Raw genomic sequence first — 14391 nt, 5'->3', positions numbered from 1 at the left:
AGTTCAATGGATTCAGTTCAGTCTCTCTCCATCCCCCGTTTCTCCAGCCCAGAGGATCAGTTGGTACACATAAGTCTGCTAAATCTTCAATTTTGTTTTTGTTTGTTTTTATTGGATTTATATGCTGCCCTTCTCCCAAAGGACTCAGGGCGGCGTACAACATTAAAAAACACACATCCCAAGTTAAAAAGAAATTAAATACATATCCCAAAAAACAAACAAACCGAATTTATAAGACAATAAATTTTAAAATGAGTTAAAATTAACAGGCCAGGCCGGCTGGCTGGAAAAGCCAACATTTTAGGGCGCGGCGGAAGGACCGGAGATCAGGGATTATGCGAAGCTCCGGGGGCAGCTCATTCAATGTTAGATGCCCCAAGTTTCCATTCCCATAACCAAATATCTAACGACACGGCCCGGCAGAATTGACCTTTTTCCTATCAAGGAAAGTATGCCACCCACACAGGAGAAACCTAGGTCTCCAGTTGGAACCAGCCGCAGAGGAAGAAGTATAATTGCAGGGCAGTGCCAACTCCTAAGCTCCAAATCCAATGCTAATGCATGGCTGACAGTATTGGAAGCTGTGAAAAGATCCCCAGCCGACTATAATCTTGTTTTGCTGAACAACTGCAATCAACCAACTAGAATTGACAAATGCATATAACAGAGTAAAATCGTTATTCTTTTAAAGTGTTGCATGATTCTTTCTTATTGCAGCTATCCAAGTATTGGATTCTATTTCCTAGCACCAAGGATGTTGGAAAACGAGTTGAATCATTACTCTTCACCCCAGAAATAGGCTTCTTCAAAGTTAACATGCATAGAATTCTGGGGCTTAACAACAATTGAGAGGAACTTAAGAGAAGATTGTGTTGTTTTATGTGATTCTGTGTCATGTAATATATGTGGGTATATGCATAATTTTGTATTTATGTATTCATTTGTTTTGCATCTTTATATAGTGTATATTGGAGGTGGTGACCCTTTGAGAGCTGTATGCAATGAAATTTCATTTTAATGCCAATTAGTGTATAAAGTGACGATAAAGTTATTCTAAATTCTAAGATTGAAAAAATGCAACTTCCCATTTTGAATCACCACTACAAGGTGGAAAGATGGGATTTTTTTCTGATTGTAGTTTTGGTGGTTTACTGTGTCTTGTAAACTGAGGCAATTGGTTTGAAATTGTTCATCATGGCCCGTGTGTGCTTGTGCTTTCAAGCTAATTTTTGACTCCTGACAACTTTTTGGATAAGTTTACTTTGGCAAGATTGTTTTCAGAAATGATTTGCCATTGCCTGCTTCCTAGGGCTGAGAAGAAAATGATGGGCCCATCACCCAGCCTAAGGCTGGCTTAAAACTCAAGGTTTTTCATTTTGTAGCCCAATTCCTTAACCACGACACCAAACTGACTCTCTTTACCACCTAGCATGTTGCCAAAATGCAATTGCTTGTGGTTTTTACATAAACAGCAGCGAAGCAATCCATGCTTTCTAGTTTTAACATGAGGACCCTAAAAATATTTCCTCCTGCAGTACTCTGTAGAGAATCTAAATCATCCTGGTCATGGTTGCCCCAAAGATGCTTTATCAGGACTTTTCTTTTCTTTTTTTCTTTGAAGACATTTCGTGTCTCATCCAAGAAGCTTCTTCAGCTCTGACTGGATGGTGAGGAATAGAAGGATTTATTTTCCTTCCAGACAGCTGGTCATCTGCATCCTTTTAGAGGGTTGTTGGAGCACTTGGAGGTTTAGCTGTGTACTCACGGTCACCTTAGACTTTTGCTATACAATTTGGGATGAACACTCTTGGAATGGTGTGGGAGTAGGAATGGATTTCCAGAGAAAAAATAATTGCAGATTATAGGAACCAGGAGCACTACTCAAGTGACTCTGACGACACAGATAAACCTCCAAGTGCTTCAACGATCCTAAAAGGAGGATACAAATGACCAGCTGTCTGCAAGGAATATAAATCCTTCCATTCCACATTATCCTGTCAGAGCTGAAGAGGCTTCTTGGATGAGAAGCGAAACGTCTTCAAAGAAAAAACAAGAAAGTCCAGTTGCCTTCCTCCTGCAGTTGTTTTTTTCATTGCCGTTATGTACGCAACGCACGTAGCACGTACGTAAAGGAAACGGGCTCCCGCGAGCCACTTTCGTTGACGAAGGAGAAGGCGGAGTCAAGCAACGAGGCGTGGCAAGGAACAAAGTCAGCGGCCAGCGGATTGAAGCAAGCGGCCGGAAATCGCGGCTAAACGGCGAGCGGATCCCGCCTCTTTCTCGGCCGCTGGCTGTCGTTGCTGCGGTCCGACTCTGTTGTCGCGGACGCGATGGGGAATTTGCTACAGTTTCTGAAGTTGGTGGGGCAGCTGAAGGTGGGAAATCCGGGCGGAACGAGCGGGGCGGGGCGGGTTGGGTGGGTGGGTGGATTTTAGATGGAGGTGGTTCTCCCCGCTCGTGCTGGGCTTTCGTTGCCGGCTTCGTTTGCCGTCCCTCCGCGGACCTGGCTCACTCATTCCGGCTCCTTTCGGAAGCCCCTCTCCGCTCTTCGTGGATCCGAAGCCGAGTCTTTGGGGCGTAGGACGCGCACGATAAGCGGGGCCTCGGGAAGGGCTTACAAGGCTGCCATCCCAGCCAGGCGACCCGAGCGTTCCTGCGGAGGAAAGGATCGGCTTATCCGTGGCCTTCCGTGCCTGTTGGAAGGCGAGTCGTGGTATCCAAGCACCCGAAATACATTCGTTTATTTCGGGTTTAAGATTTTAGTTCTTCATCAAATTCGCCATGGCTTCCCAGCACTCTTGAACGGCTCGGAACGGGAAATGGCAATAACGGCAATTAAAACGAAGAAAGATAGGAAGGATATTGCCATTCCGCTTTTAATCTGCTCGCTCAAACTGTTGTCCAAGGCAGCCTCTAATCTAGTTTTTTTCCCCATGGCCACCTTTAATATGACAGATTAGGCTGAGAGACATAACTGGCTTTGCCCACTCGGTGAATTTCCATGGCTGGTGATGGATTTGAACCTGGCTCTTCCCAGATCTAATTCATTCAATAATGTAATTTTTCTGGAGGCCAAGCCACTTGTGTATTTAAAGGTGTTTTGACATGAATGGGTTCTGGGCATGAGAGTTAGAGTGTTACTTAGAGCCCATGATGTGGTTATTATTAATCTCTCACCATTGTCAAACAATTCACTAAGGCTGCGTTACTATTACTATTAGTCTTCTCGTCCCATCTCCTCCCACTTATGACCAATGTTCCCTCTAATTTTTTTTCAGTGTGGGCGGAAAAGTATAGTGTTTGAGCGGCACATTTTCATGCCTGGGCACCTGAATTTTTTTCACAGATGTTTCACAGAGCAATTGATTTATCGTATCCAAATTGGAATGGAGAAAAATGGTTTTGTGTATGTGTGTGTTTGAGTGAGCGAGGGGTCCGGTAAGAGAACTGCGCCTATTTAGAAAAGGTAAATTATTGCAAACATGATCAGTCGAAGATAAGTATGGGGACAGATTGGGCGGTAGAGAGAAAGTGATAAAAGAGTGGGAGAGAGGAAGAGAGGAAGAAAAACGAGGGAAGAGAGACAGAAAGAGACAGAGAAGGAGAGAGAAAGTGACAGAAGAGTGGAAAAGAAGGAGAGAGAAAGAGAGACAAAGAGAAAGAGGGTGAGAGAAACAGAAAGAGTCAAAGAGGAGAGAGAAGGGAGAAGGAGAGAAAGTGACAGAAGAATGGAAAAGAAGGAGAGAGAAAGAGAAGAGAGACAAAGAGAAAGAGGATGAGAGAGACAGAGGAAAGAGGAGAGAGAAGAGAGGAGAGAGAAAGTGAAGGAAGAATGGAAAAGAAGGAGAAAGAGGATGAGAGAGAGAGAAGAGAGGAAGAGGAAAGAGTAAGAGAAAACGTCTCATTTCAACCCTGAGGTGCAAATATTCTCTTTGATTGGTAATTTTATTTGTCCATTTACTATGCAATACTCTCATTTCTCCTTAAGTTCATAAAGAATTCCCTTATTTTTATTGAATTTATCACAATACCTTGAGAACAACTTTTTCAGCATAGCTTTACAGCTATTTAAAATATATAGTAATTTAGGTCAGGTTTTCAGAACATTAGTCTATTTATAAGTCACTAAGTGCAAAGAAACAATTCAGAAAGTTGGCTTCCCTTTTTGTAATTGCCTATTGTCTGCTTAATTTTCTACCTACATTTTTGATATTCACTGTTGACCCAAGAAGCCCATCGTAGAAAGAAACCCTCCCTATGAACTTTGTTGGGTTTCCATGGAATGAAGTTTGATCTTTTTGTCAACCATACAGTAGCATATTCTTTCTAAAGAGGATATAATCAAGATAGTCCATAATTGCCTATCAATCTAACAGTATGGCGATTGACAATCTCTTTATATTTTAACTCTAACTCTTTCAGTCTTAAAGGTTTGGTGAGGAGAAATCCAAAAATTCTTTTAAAGAGGAAAAAAAATACTTGCACAATTGCATCCATGGAGACATGTTATATACACAACATAGAGAGAAACAAACTTAACAAAGTGCTAAGTCTGCTCACCAGCTAATTGGAGAGAGAGAGAGACCCTCCTTCCTTCATCCCAACACTCTCGCTGGCATCTTGGCCAGACGAGAGGGACTGCAGAGGGTCTCCCCAAGTCTAGGGCAGCAAGTCATTCGATGGGAAACTTGCCTCTTGGAAGGAATGACCCGGCTTGGCTCCCCCTTTCTATCTGCCGCCTAACAACTGAACAGAGAAGCGAAGAGGCAGGAGAGGCGAAGCGGGAGCCAAGCCGGGTCATTCCTTCCAAGAGGCAAGTTTCCCATCAAATGACTTGCTGCCCTAGACTCGAGGAGACCCTCTGCAGTCCCTCTCGTCTGGCTGGGATGCCAGCGAGAGTGTTGGGCTGAAGGAAGGAGGGATACACACGCTCGCGCTCTCCCTCCCTCTCTCTCTCACGCGCACAAATGGCAAATTCGAGCAGCCACTGCTGGGAGCCCATCCCATGCCTTCTCCCAACCCCCATACTCCTTCTCTCAGCTACTACAAAAACCACTGCGCGTCTGTTGAAAACTGCTGCATGGTGTTTTGTTGCCACGTGCGCGGCCGCGTACCCACGCAGTTCAGAGGGAACATAGCTTATGACTGCATGACTGTAACTTTGTTGCTTGTATCCTTACTATTTATATTCATATTGGTTGTTTCCTGATTGCTTATTAGTACCCTATGACTATCATTAAGTGTTGTACATTATGATTGTTGATGAATGTATCTTGTCTTTTTATGTACACTGAGAGCATATGCACCAAAGACAAATTCCTTGTATGTCCAATCACACTTGGCCAATAAAGAATTCTATTCTATTTTATTCTATTCTATTCTATTCTATTCTATTCTATTCTATTCTTCTATTATCTTTTTAGGCTGCTTGGACACCTCAGCTGTTGCTTATGATTTATATTTCGTGATTGCATTGTTTTTAAAGTTATGAGCTACCCAGCATTGCTATTGTGAGATTGCTGCTATATAAATTGAATATAATTGAGTTGTGGTGAAAAAAGACCTGCATAGATGTTTTTATGAAGTTGCCAAATCAATCAGTCAGAATAGAACTGATTGGACGGAACCTTGGAGGTCTTCTAATCCAACCCCCTACTCAAGCAGATCTTATACCATTTCAGACAAGTGACTGTCCAGTTTCTTCTTTAAAATTTCCAGTGATAAAGCACCCACAATTTCTGAAGGCAAGCTATTCCATTGGTTAATTGTTCCACACTGTTAGGAAGTTTTTCCTCAATCCCAGGTTGCTGCTTTCCTTGAATAGTTTCCATCCAATATTGCTATCATGTCACTCCTTCTTTTCTCTAAACTAGCTAAACCCAAATCCTGCAACTATTCTTCATGTTTTAGTCTCTAGGCCTTTGATCATCTTAGTTGCTTTTCTTTGCACTTTCCCCAAAGTCTCAACACCTTTTTTGTAATGTGGTGACCTAAACTGGATGCAATATTCCAGGTGTGGCTTACTAACGTTTTATTAAACAGTGCTAATGCTTCACATGGTTTTGATTCTATGCTTCTGTTTATTCAACATAGAATTGTATTGGCTACCCCCCCCCCCAGCTCATATTTAAGTGATCATCTACTAGGATTCTAAGGTCCCTCTCATAGAAGGAACTGTTTTTGAGCCAGGTTTCGCCTAATTGTACTTGTATAATATTGAAAACAACATGACCGGGTCCTTCTTTTTACTTGTGTGTGAAAAAAAATTATCAGTAAATATTTTTTCAAAATATTTCTGAGGTACAATAGATGAACATGCTACCTGGACCGTAGGTCTAATTCTCGATCTGGCTTTTCTGTTTCCTTTTTTGAAACCAGAGAGTACCTCGGACCGGCTGGGTATACAGAAAGGTAAACAATCCAGAAAGTGTCTCAGATCACATGTACAGAATGGCAATTATGGCTATGGTTACTGAAGATAAAACTCTTAATAAAGATAGGTGAGTGGACTTTAAAATTAATTAAACAAATTTAATTTATATTTATTGAATTTATTTACCACCCACATTGTAAGGAAATGACTCTGGTTGGTTTCCAACATTAAAACATTAAAATCCTAAGAAATATCTTTAAAACAGTAAAAATAGAAATCCCAAACAAGATAAAATATTGTTAAAAAATGGTGCGGGAAGGAACAGGCCTTTTAAATTGCCTCTTAATTCAACCACCACCTCCAAAGTGATGCTCTCCTGTTAGAGTCCCAAGCCATATGGCAGAGCCAGGTCTTCAGACTCCTGCAGAAATACAAAAAACTAGGAGCCAATCTCATCTTGGGGTAAGATGTTCCAAAGGACAGAAGCCTGGCAAAGAAGACTCTTCTCCTGGACCCCACCAGCTGAAATTCCTTGACAAATAGGGCCTGCAGCATGCCTCCTCTGCCAGTGTGGATGGGGTGGACCAATCCCAGTGGATGAAATGGTTCCTTAAGTAATCTGGGCCCATGCCACACAGGGCTTTAAAAGTAATAACCAAAACCTTGAATTGTACCCAGAAACAAACCGGCAGCCAGTAGTGATCACGGATCAGTGATGTAACATGAGTCATCTTAGGGACCCCAAGAATTGCCCGTGACACTGCACTCCGCACCAATTGAAGCCTACTTGTGAAATAGCACTAATTGTTCAAATGAATGCCACCAATCATGCTGATGGTTGCACTATGTCTTGTGGCTATTGTTAAAATGCTCCTTCCCAAAAGCTGGTCATATTTGATCACATTGGCTTTGTGTTAAAATGGGATGCATGTTGGATTACATTTTTAGATCTGCATAACTGAAATAAGGCAGAATTCATGATGTTTTAGTTCTCTTTAAAAATGAGCATTGTTTGCAATATAAGGGCAGATTAATTGATTGATTACATTTATATTACATCACATGGGGACACAGTGGCTCATCTGTTAAAGACTTTGAGTTTATCAGCTGGAAAATTGACAGCCTGGGTTCAAGATCCAAGTATTGCATGACTGGGTGAGCTCCCATTATTTGCCCCAGCTTCTGCCCACCTAGCAGTTTGAGAGCATGCAAATGCAAGTAGATAAATAGGTACCACTTCAATGGAAAGGTAACGGTTTCTTGCAGTTCAGTGCACCCTTGGCCACATAATCATGGCAATGTCTTCAGATGCCTGTCCTGTCTGATTATTTCTTAATCAGTATTCTTTCCCCCTTTCTTCAAGGTTATTCCCACATTTCGTTATAAGTCGTCATTAAAATAATATGTTTTAATAAAATAATAGAATAGCAATAATTCTAAATGATACAAATCCAAAGCTTCCCAAATCCAAGTGTCATTCCAAATACTCTCCAGAAGAGCTCAATTTTCAGCTTCTAAAATGCAGTTAAAAGTGGAAGATCCAGAGGGAAGCCACTCCCAAGGGCCAGTGCTGCTACTGAAATTCAGTACCCCAAAACTACATCCCCTTCTTGTTTAGTTATCACAATCTGTTCCTTAAAATTAGAAGCAGAATGGTCACTAAGGTAACACATGACAGAGACACTGAAGGTTACTGGTTAGTTGCTGTCCTTATTTAATAGATTAGAACCCTCTTGACTAGCTAGTTTTCCTATTTGAAACTGGCCAGACCTTAATCAGTTTCAAAGTGAGGGTTTTTGTTTTTAGGCCCTCAAAATGTTGTTACAAATGGTTGCATTAATCAAAGAATGGATTTTTAAAATTATTATTATTACTGGTGTTTTGGGAACAAAGACTACTGTTAAAAGCTCTATTTATGAAGCTTGGTATGACAAAGTTTTTTATTTCATTAACGTATATGAAGAGATGTTTTGTTGGAGATCTATATACGATTCACTAATATTCAGAGTAAATTTTGCTGGTGGTGCTTCTCTGTTGCATATCTTTATACATATTTTCCTTGCAGGTGCATTCGATTAGCTTTGGTTCATGATATGGCTGAATGCATAGTTGGTGACATTGCTCCTGCTGACAATATTTCCAAAGAAGAGAAACATCGGCAAGAAAAGGTCAGAATGGAGATGGGAGTAGTGTGATTGTCTGTAGCAGCTTTCCCTGAACTGACATTCCAAAATAACATTAAAAAACACTTTTAGAACATCTTTCTGGTATAGAACTTTTGATTGTTAAACTATTTGTGTTTATTTTCAACAATTATGGTGGGTTGTTGTACATTTACGGGTAAAGGTAGGATTCTAATCTACTAGTCCTTCAGTTACAACCATAATGACTCAGCCCAGCAGTTATAAATTGTGGTGCTTCTTAACTGTCAAGCACATGCTGGACTTGATTTTGTGACCTTTTTTGTGGTGGTCATTAAGCAAACCAATGGTTCCCTAGCGGCTAGAAGTGAATGCCAGTTTTCAGAACCATCATAAAGACATGATCGCGTCATCATAAAGACAAGTGCTGCAAATAACTGTATACGTGGTCATTTGCAGAGTCAGACAGCTGTTGGAATTTCATAACCAAGTCATAAGTACACCAGGTAGGTCCATTGTAACTATGAAAGACCACCAAGCAATTGGTTGTACATCAGTGACTACTTGTGATTAAAAAAAAACCAAGCTAACATCCCCTGGTCTTACCAATTTGAATAGCAATGCAATAGACTATGGCTCTTATTGATGTCCACAAGTAGAGAATAGGATAAAGGCATTTGTTAGCATTTCAATAAGATCTTGTTTTGTTTTTTCTTTCTTTCTTTTTAGGAAGCTATGAAACATTTGACCAGATTGCTGTCAGAGGATATGGGAAAAGAGATTTATGAACTCTGGGAAGTAAGTTTTCAGCAAATAAAATTATTCACAGATTTTTTTTTCTAAAAAAAAAAACATGTTAAAATATTTTTGCATGAAAGCCACCATCAATTAAAAAAAACCTCTACTGCTCATTAGAAGATTCAGGGTAATTGTCATGCAACTATGATCCATGATATTGGGAGTTAGGAAGTGGTTAGCAATTTGAAGTATACATACTTAACATGATCAGTAGTACCTTGTCCATTAAAGTGACCTCTTTCTTCGTTTTTTGCTTAACAGCCTCAGAAAGTGAATTATGTTCTTATGTTTGTATTAGAATATGTTTGTTTTAATTTGAGGAAATAATGTATTTCATGAAATAATGTGTGTAGTGGATAATAGGGAGCAGAATCCTTTTCATAAAGATTATTTATTATTGAAATTATACCCTTGTTTCAATCAACCAAATCTTTGAGTTATAGAGAAGCTTAGGAAGGATAGAATACAAACAATTAGTAATTTTAAAAGCTGAGAAAAAAGTAAAATACACAAGGTTAAAAGAACATTTTAAATTATATGCATATATTCCCTACAGAAAGAGGAGGGGGCAGGGGGAGAGAACTTATCTTTTGCCAAGCTTTGTTAATTTTAATTAACAAACCATTTTGTAGTCATTAAAATGGTTAACAGTGCAGATCTTTCATCATAGGCATCATGTATATATAGTCCTCAAGTTACAACTATTTATTTACTGACCATTCAAAGTTATGATGGTGTTGAAAAAAAACGACTTACAACCATCTTCCAACTTACCATTGCAGCATCCCTGCGGTCAGGTAATAGAAATTTGGATGCTTGGCAACTGGCATGTATTTGACAATTGCAGTATCCTGGGGTCACATGATTGCCATTTACAACCTTCCCAGGGATCATAACAAGCAGAGTCAATGGGGGAAGCCTGGTTTGCTTAAGCAGTGTATAGGTCTAAGTGCTATTCCTATTTCCTTAATGACCACAGCAAAAAATATCGTAAAATTGGGCTGTCTCACTTAGTGACTGTTATCTGTTAACGATGAAAGTTCTAGGCCCAATTGTGCTCATAGGTCAAGGATTACTTGTAATGCTTTACTTTGCAATTTCAGACACTTTTCAAGAGCAGCCCTTATTAAAGCACAATACAATAGTTTGGTCAGATTGTATCCCAGACATAAACTGGCTTAGAAAAGTAAACATGCAAATCATAGCCACAATCTGCAAATGACCACTAGAGGTCAAGAATCATTCAAAAGATGCAAATGTGTTCTTTCTGGAGTGCAGTTTCATTCAGAAAAAGCTACAGCTCAGTCCCAAAGTAAAGCTTTCTCCTTACCATCTATACCTCTAGTTTCTCTGGATTTAACTTGAGCTTGTTCCTTCTCATTTAGCCCATTATTCAGGTGAGGCAATATCCCACAGTACTGATGGCTTGGGAAGAGCAATGGCATTGTGTATCTGTTAAACAGTATGCATGTGGATGAATAAACTTAAGATTCACTCAAAACAGGCCACATTTGTTTAGTAAGATTTCTTATGCTGCATGTGGAGAATTACAATTTTAACAAAGATGTAGCAAGGTATCTCTCTAGCAACGAAAGAGAGTTCTCAAAGCGCATAGTTTCCATGTGTACTAAGGGAAGAAATGCACTCTGCTGGAAAAGTACCAGAAGGGAGGAAAGAAATGCTTTGAGTAACCCAGTGAGTGGGCACTGTAGTCCTTAGAAGCCGCTGCATAGAAGGAACATTCTGTGTAGGTCACCTTGATTGTTCTGGAACTCAAACTTAACCTTTGCATTGGGAGGGTATGTTTAGATGTGTGAAGGAAGAGAATATATAGTTTAGAGTCTCTTAGATCAGAAAATGAACAATGCAGAACCTGCATTTGTTTCTACATGTCTGAGTTGCTAGAAAAAGTAATGCTGGGAATGACTTACAGACCCCAGTGTGACAGAATGAACTCCTTTTCCATTATATAATTTTCTTCAGGAATATGAACATCAGTCTACTGCAGAAGCAAAATTTGTAAAACAGCTGGACCAATGTGAAATGATTATTCAAGCTTTAGAGTATGAAGAGTTAGAGAAAAGACCTGGGAGATTACAAGACTTTTATGATACTACTGCTGGTAAATATCCTTTCCTTTAAACAAGTTTATGTTTATGACTCATGAGACAAAATAAATGCTTCTTTACTGAGGGATGACACTGCAGGATGCCGTTCGACTTTCTTTCTGGTGCAGAGCTAGCTCGTCCCTTGTGGCGCAGCTTGGAAAGTGCACGAGTGTGAACCAAACAGGGCCAGCAGTCTTAGGCAGCCAAACTACTAGTATGTATTAGCATTGTAGTCTCCCAGCTAATGTAACATTGTCATACACTTCATAAAATAAAGATATGATATTAATTTAAAGCAGATGACTGGGATCCCCATGATCGCCCCTTCAAAGTGTTCTGGTATCAAAATTTCTCAAACTAGAAGCTAATAGCACCAAGATGGAAAAGGGAAGGAGTTGGACTGTCCTTTTGGGGGCTGCTCCCTTTTGCTGACTGGAAAAAAGACTTGTTGTTTTGGCCTCTGAAAACCTATCAGGGTCAGAGGGTTATTCATAGCCTAAATCTTGTAGAAGTCTAGCTACTTGTACATTTTCCAAGAAATTCAATTTTGGTTGTAGGATCTTGTCCTTCAGGAAATGGATCCATCCATTAAAGTCTTTGACATGAAGTTGCAAGACATTCTAGTTAGAATTTTTCAAAGACACAAGCTGCTGCCAACAACCATTTCTCTGATGGTTGGTGCCCTTGTTTTCCATGACTTTGGCTTGTCTACTTGTATTTTGGAAGGCTAACAAGAAAGCTATCAATTTGTGTAGCTCTCTGTGATGTTGATTTCAAAGGCAAAAGACATTTAAAAGCTCAGCCAATTGTGTTGATGTGTTATGGACTTTCTCCCCCTCTCATCTGATCTGATTTCGGGTGGCAGATTAAGGCAATAACACAACATAGCTGCCTAGCATTTTTTTCTAACATTCCAAGCTTTATTGTAATTTTAGGATGAAATACCTCAGCTTAGAAAATGGAACCAGTCTAGGCAAACAAATAAGTACCAAATATTAAAGCTTACATAATGTAGAAACACAGTTCTTGTAGAGAAAATTATAGTTACCAGAGTTGCTGCCATAATCTTGCACTTAGCCTATTTGAAGAGTATGTAAACTAACTAAAATCTTTTTTCTGCAGGAAAATTTAGTCATCCAGAAATAGTCCAGCTTGTATCTTCGATAAATAAAGAAAGAAATGCAAATATAGCTGCGGAAAACAGTGGTCTTCCAACTTGAATCACGTTTGAAATGTGCTTAGCTGGATCTAAAATAAATTATTTTATGATTTGAACATCTCTGTGTGTGTATGATCTTGTGGTATAATACACATAAAGACTGTTGGTTTATCAAATAATTTGTAGAAAATGTAGGCTGTGAAATGAATGAGGCTGTGATATGGGATAGGAAGGCAAAGATTTTTTAAAGCATTGGAGTAAAAAAATTAAAGTGGCTGCTTTAAAAGCATGATTGGAGTTTTATAGGAAGCAACTAGTACCTAGAATATTCAGCAACAAATTAAAATTGGACATAGTATGAACCACTTTGTTACTTTAATCTTAAGACTCTGCACAGCAAAAGTCTGTATTAAGTGAGAAAACACGTTCACCATTTGGGCAATTCCAGTTACTGAATTTCAAACACGAAAACCCAAATGATTAAACCATGTGTCAGCTTTTTGGTCTGCTTCCCTGAACATTTGCAATAGAAACAGTAACCTTCTTTAAATGAACCACATAACCCAGCAAGATAGGGAGACAAAAGTGAAACGGGAAAAAAAACTGTTTGTGTCATACTCTACATAACTTATAAATAAACACAAACAAATCAAATTGGTTAATGCTGCATAAATTTAATTGAGCTCCATATTTTTTAGATATCAGTTTTTTACCAGGTTTAGAAGTCATAAATTACAAGATTTATTATATTTATTTAATATAGTTTAAAGGTCCAGCCCTAAAGTAAGAAACGAAATTTTAAGTATTTTCTTTAAAAAGTATAAATATGCTCGGGTCTTTTAGATAGGCACACTTATTTTACTCCAACTGAAAAGAGAAAAATGTTATTACCGTACAATTCAAACAATTGCAGGCAAGAATGAATATAATCTGGCTCAGATTGTTATCAGATTAAATCTCCACATGTTTGCAAGGAAATTGGAACTGTTTATATACACCAACTTTTTTACTGGTTGACAATTCCAAAATTATCTTTTTTTTTCTTTTATTATTTCCTCACTACTTTGTACTAAAAACATGTTCCAATCCTTATCCCAATGGCACATATAATAATGAAGAGGTTGGTTTTCTTTTAACAATCCGAAACAGGCACATACACCAAGAACAGGCAAAAACAGCATTGTTTATACCAAGAGAAATAGAATAGGTAATAGCTTGAACAATAATAATATCAGCTTATTTTCTGAAATTCATTCTAAAACATGCATGGACAAAATCCTTAAGATAATACATGCCATTTTAAAAGTTGACACAATTGTATAGCAGTTACAATGTAAAATCACTTATGAGCATAAATAGATTAAAATGGGTAATATAGAAGGACAGCTAGCAGTTACTTCTGCAGCAATAGCTGCCATTTGGTTGCAGCCCAGCTGATTTTTCTGCTTAGTACTGTCTATTATCTAGATATATTCTCAATGCAGTCCTACAACTTCATACTCAGCCGGGGAGAGAAAAGAAACATTTTATGTATCAGTCATGCAAACAGCAGGGCAAAGAAACCCTCACCTAGCAATGGAGCTCTTCTTCAGTTTCAGAAAGTCGGCTGCCCGCAATGGGACTCCTAGCACTGGCATTGGCCGCAGAGCTAAGAACTTCTTCAAAGTTTCCTCCAGGGTGAGGTGTACCTCCAACTTTTGTCTGGAAAGAACAAAACCATTATATTTTTTGGTAAAATCAATAATTTCATCTTTGTCCCTCTGGACTGTTTACATATTTTCACTTCCATACCATGAACTATTTGGCAACCTT

The 14391-nt window shown here is 39.1% G+C and overlaps 2 protein-coding genes across 4 annotated transcripts in view; one reads left to right on the top strand and one right to left on the bottom strand.

Annotated features, from left to right (window-relative positions):
- The first annotated feature begins 2177 nt into the window (after positions 1 to 2177).
- On the top strand, positions 2178 to 12695 carry HDDC2 (HD domain containing 2). Its single transcript, XM_081945600.1, has 6 exons — positions 2178 to 2375; positions 6379 to 6500; positions 8439 to 8541; positions 9244 to 9312; positions 11296 to 11434; positions 12543 to 12695. Exons 1-6 carry the CDS (start codon positions 2331 to 2333, stop codon positions 12638 to 12640), a joined length of 576 nt encoding a protein of 191 aa, XP_081801726.1. The 5' UTR covers positions 2178 to 2330; the 3' UTR covers positions 12641 to 12695.
- A 547-nt stretch (positions 12696 to 13242) lies between these two features.
- Positions 13243 to 14391, bottom strand: part of TPD52L1 (TPD52 like 1) — a 28322-nt gene continuing 27173 nt past the window's right edge. For all 3 annotated transcript variants that reach the window (XM_081945591.1, XM_081945592.1, XM_081945593.1), the window contains one exon: positions 13243 to 14280. In XM_081945591.1, coding sequence (XP_081801717.1) covers positions 14149 to 14280 — 132 coding nt within the window. In that variant the 3' untranslated portion in view covers positions 13243 to 14148. The remainder of the gene's footprint in view (positions 14281 to 14391) is intronic.

The sequence above is a fragment of the Natrix helvetica genome, assembly GCF_964273705.1.
Source record: "Natrix helvetica genome assembly, chromosome: 2".
NCBI lineage: Eukaryota > Metazoa > Chordata > Lepidosauria > Squamata > Natricidae > Natrix > Natrix helvetica.
The sequence above is the reverse complement of the archived record's forward strand: the minus strand, read 5'-3'. Positions and strand labels throughout refer to the sequence as shown.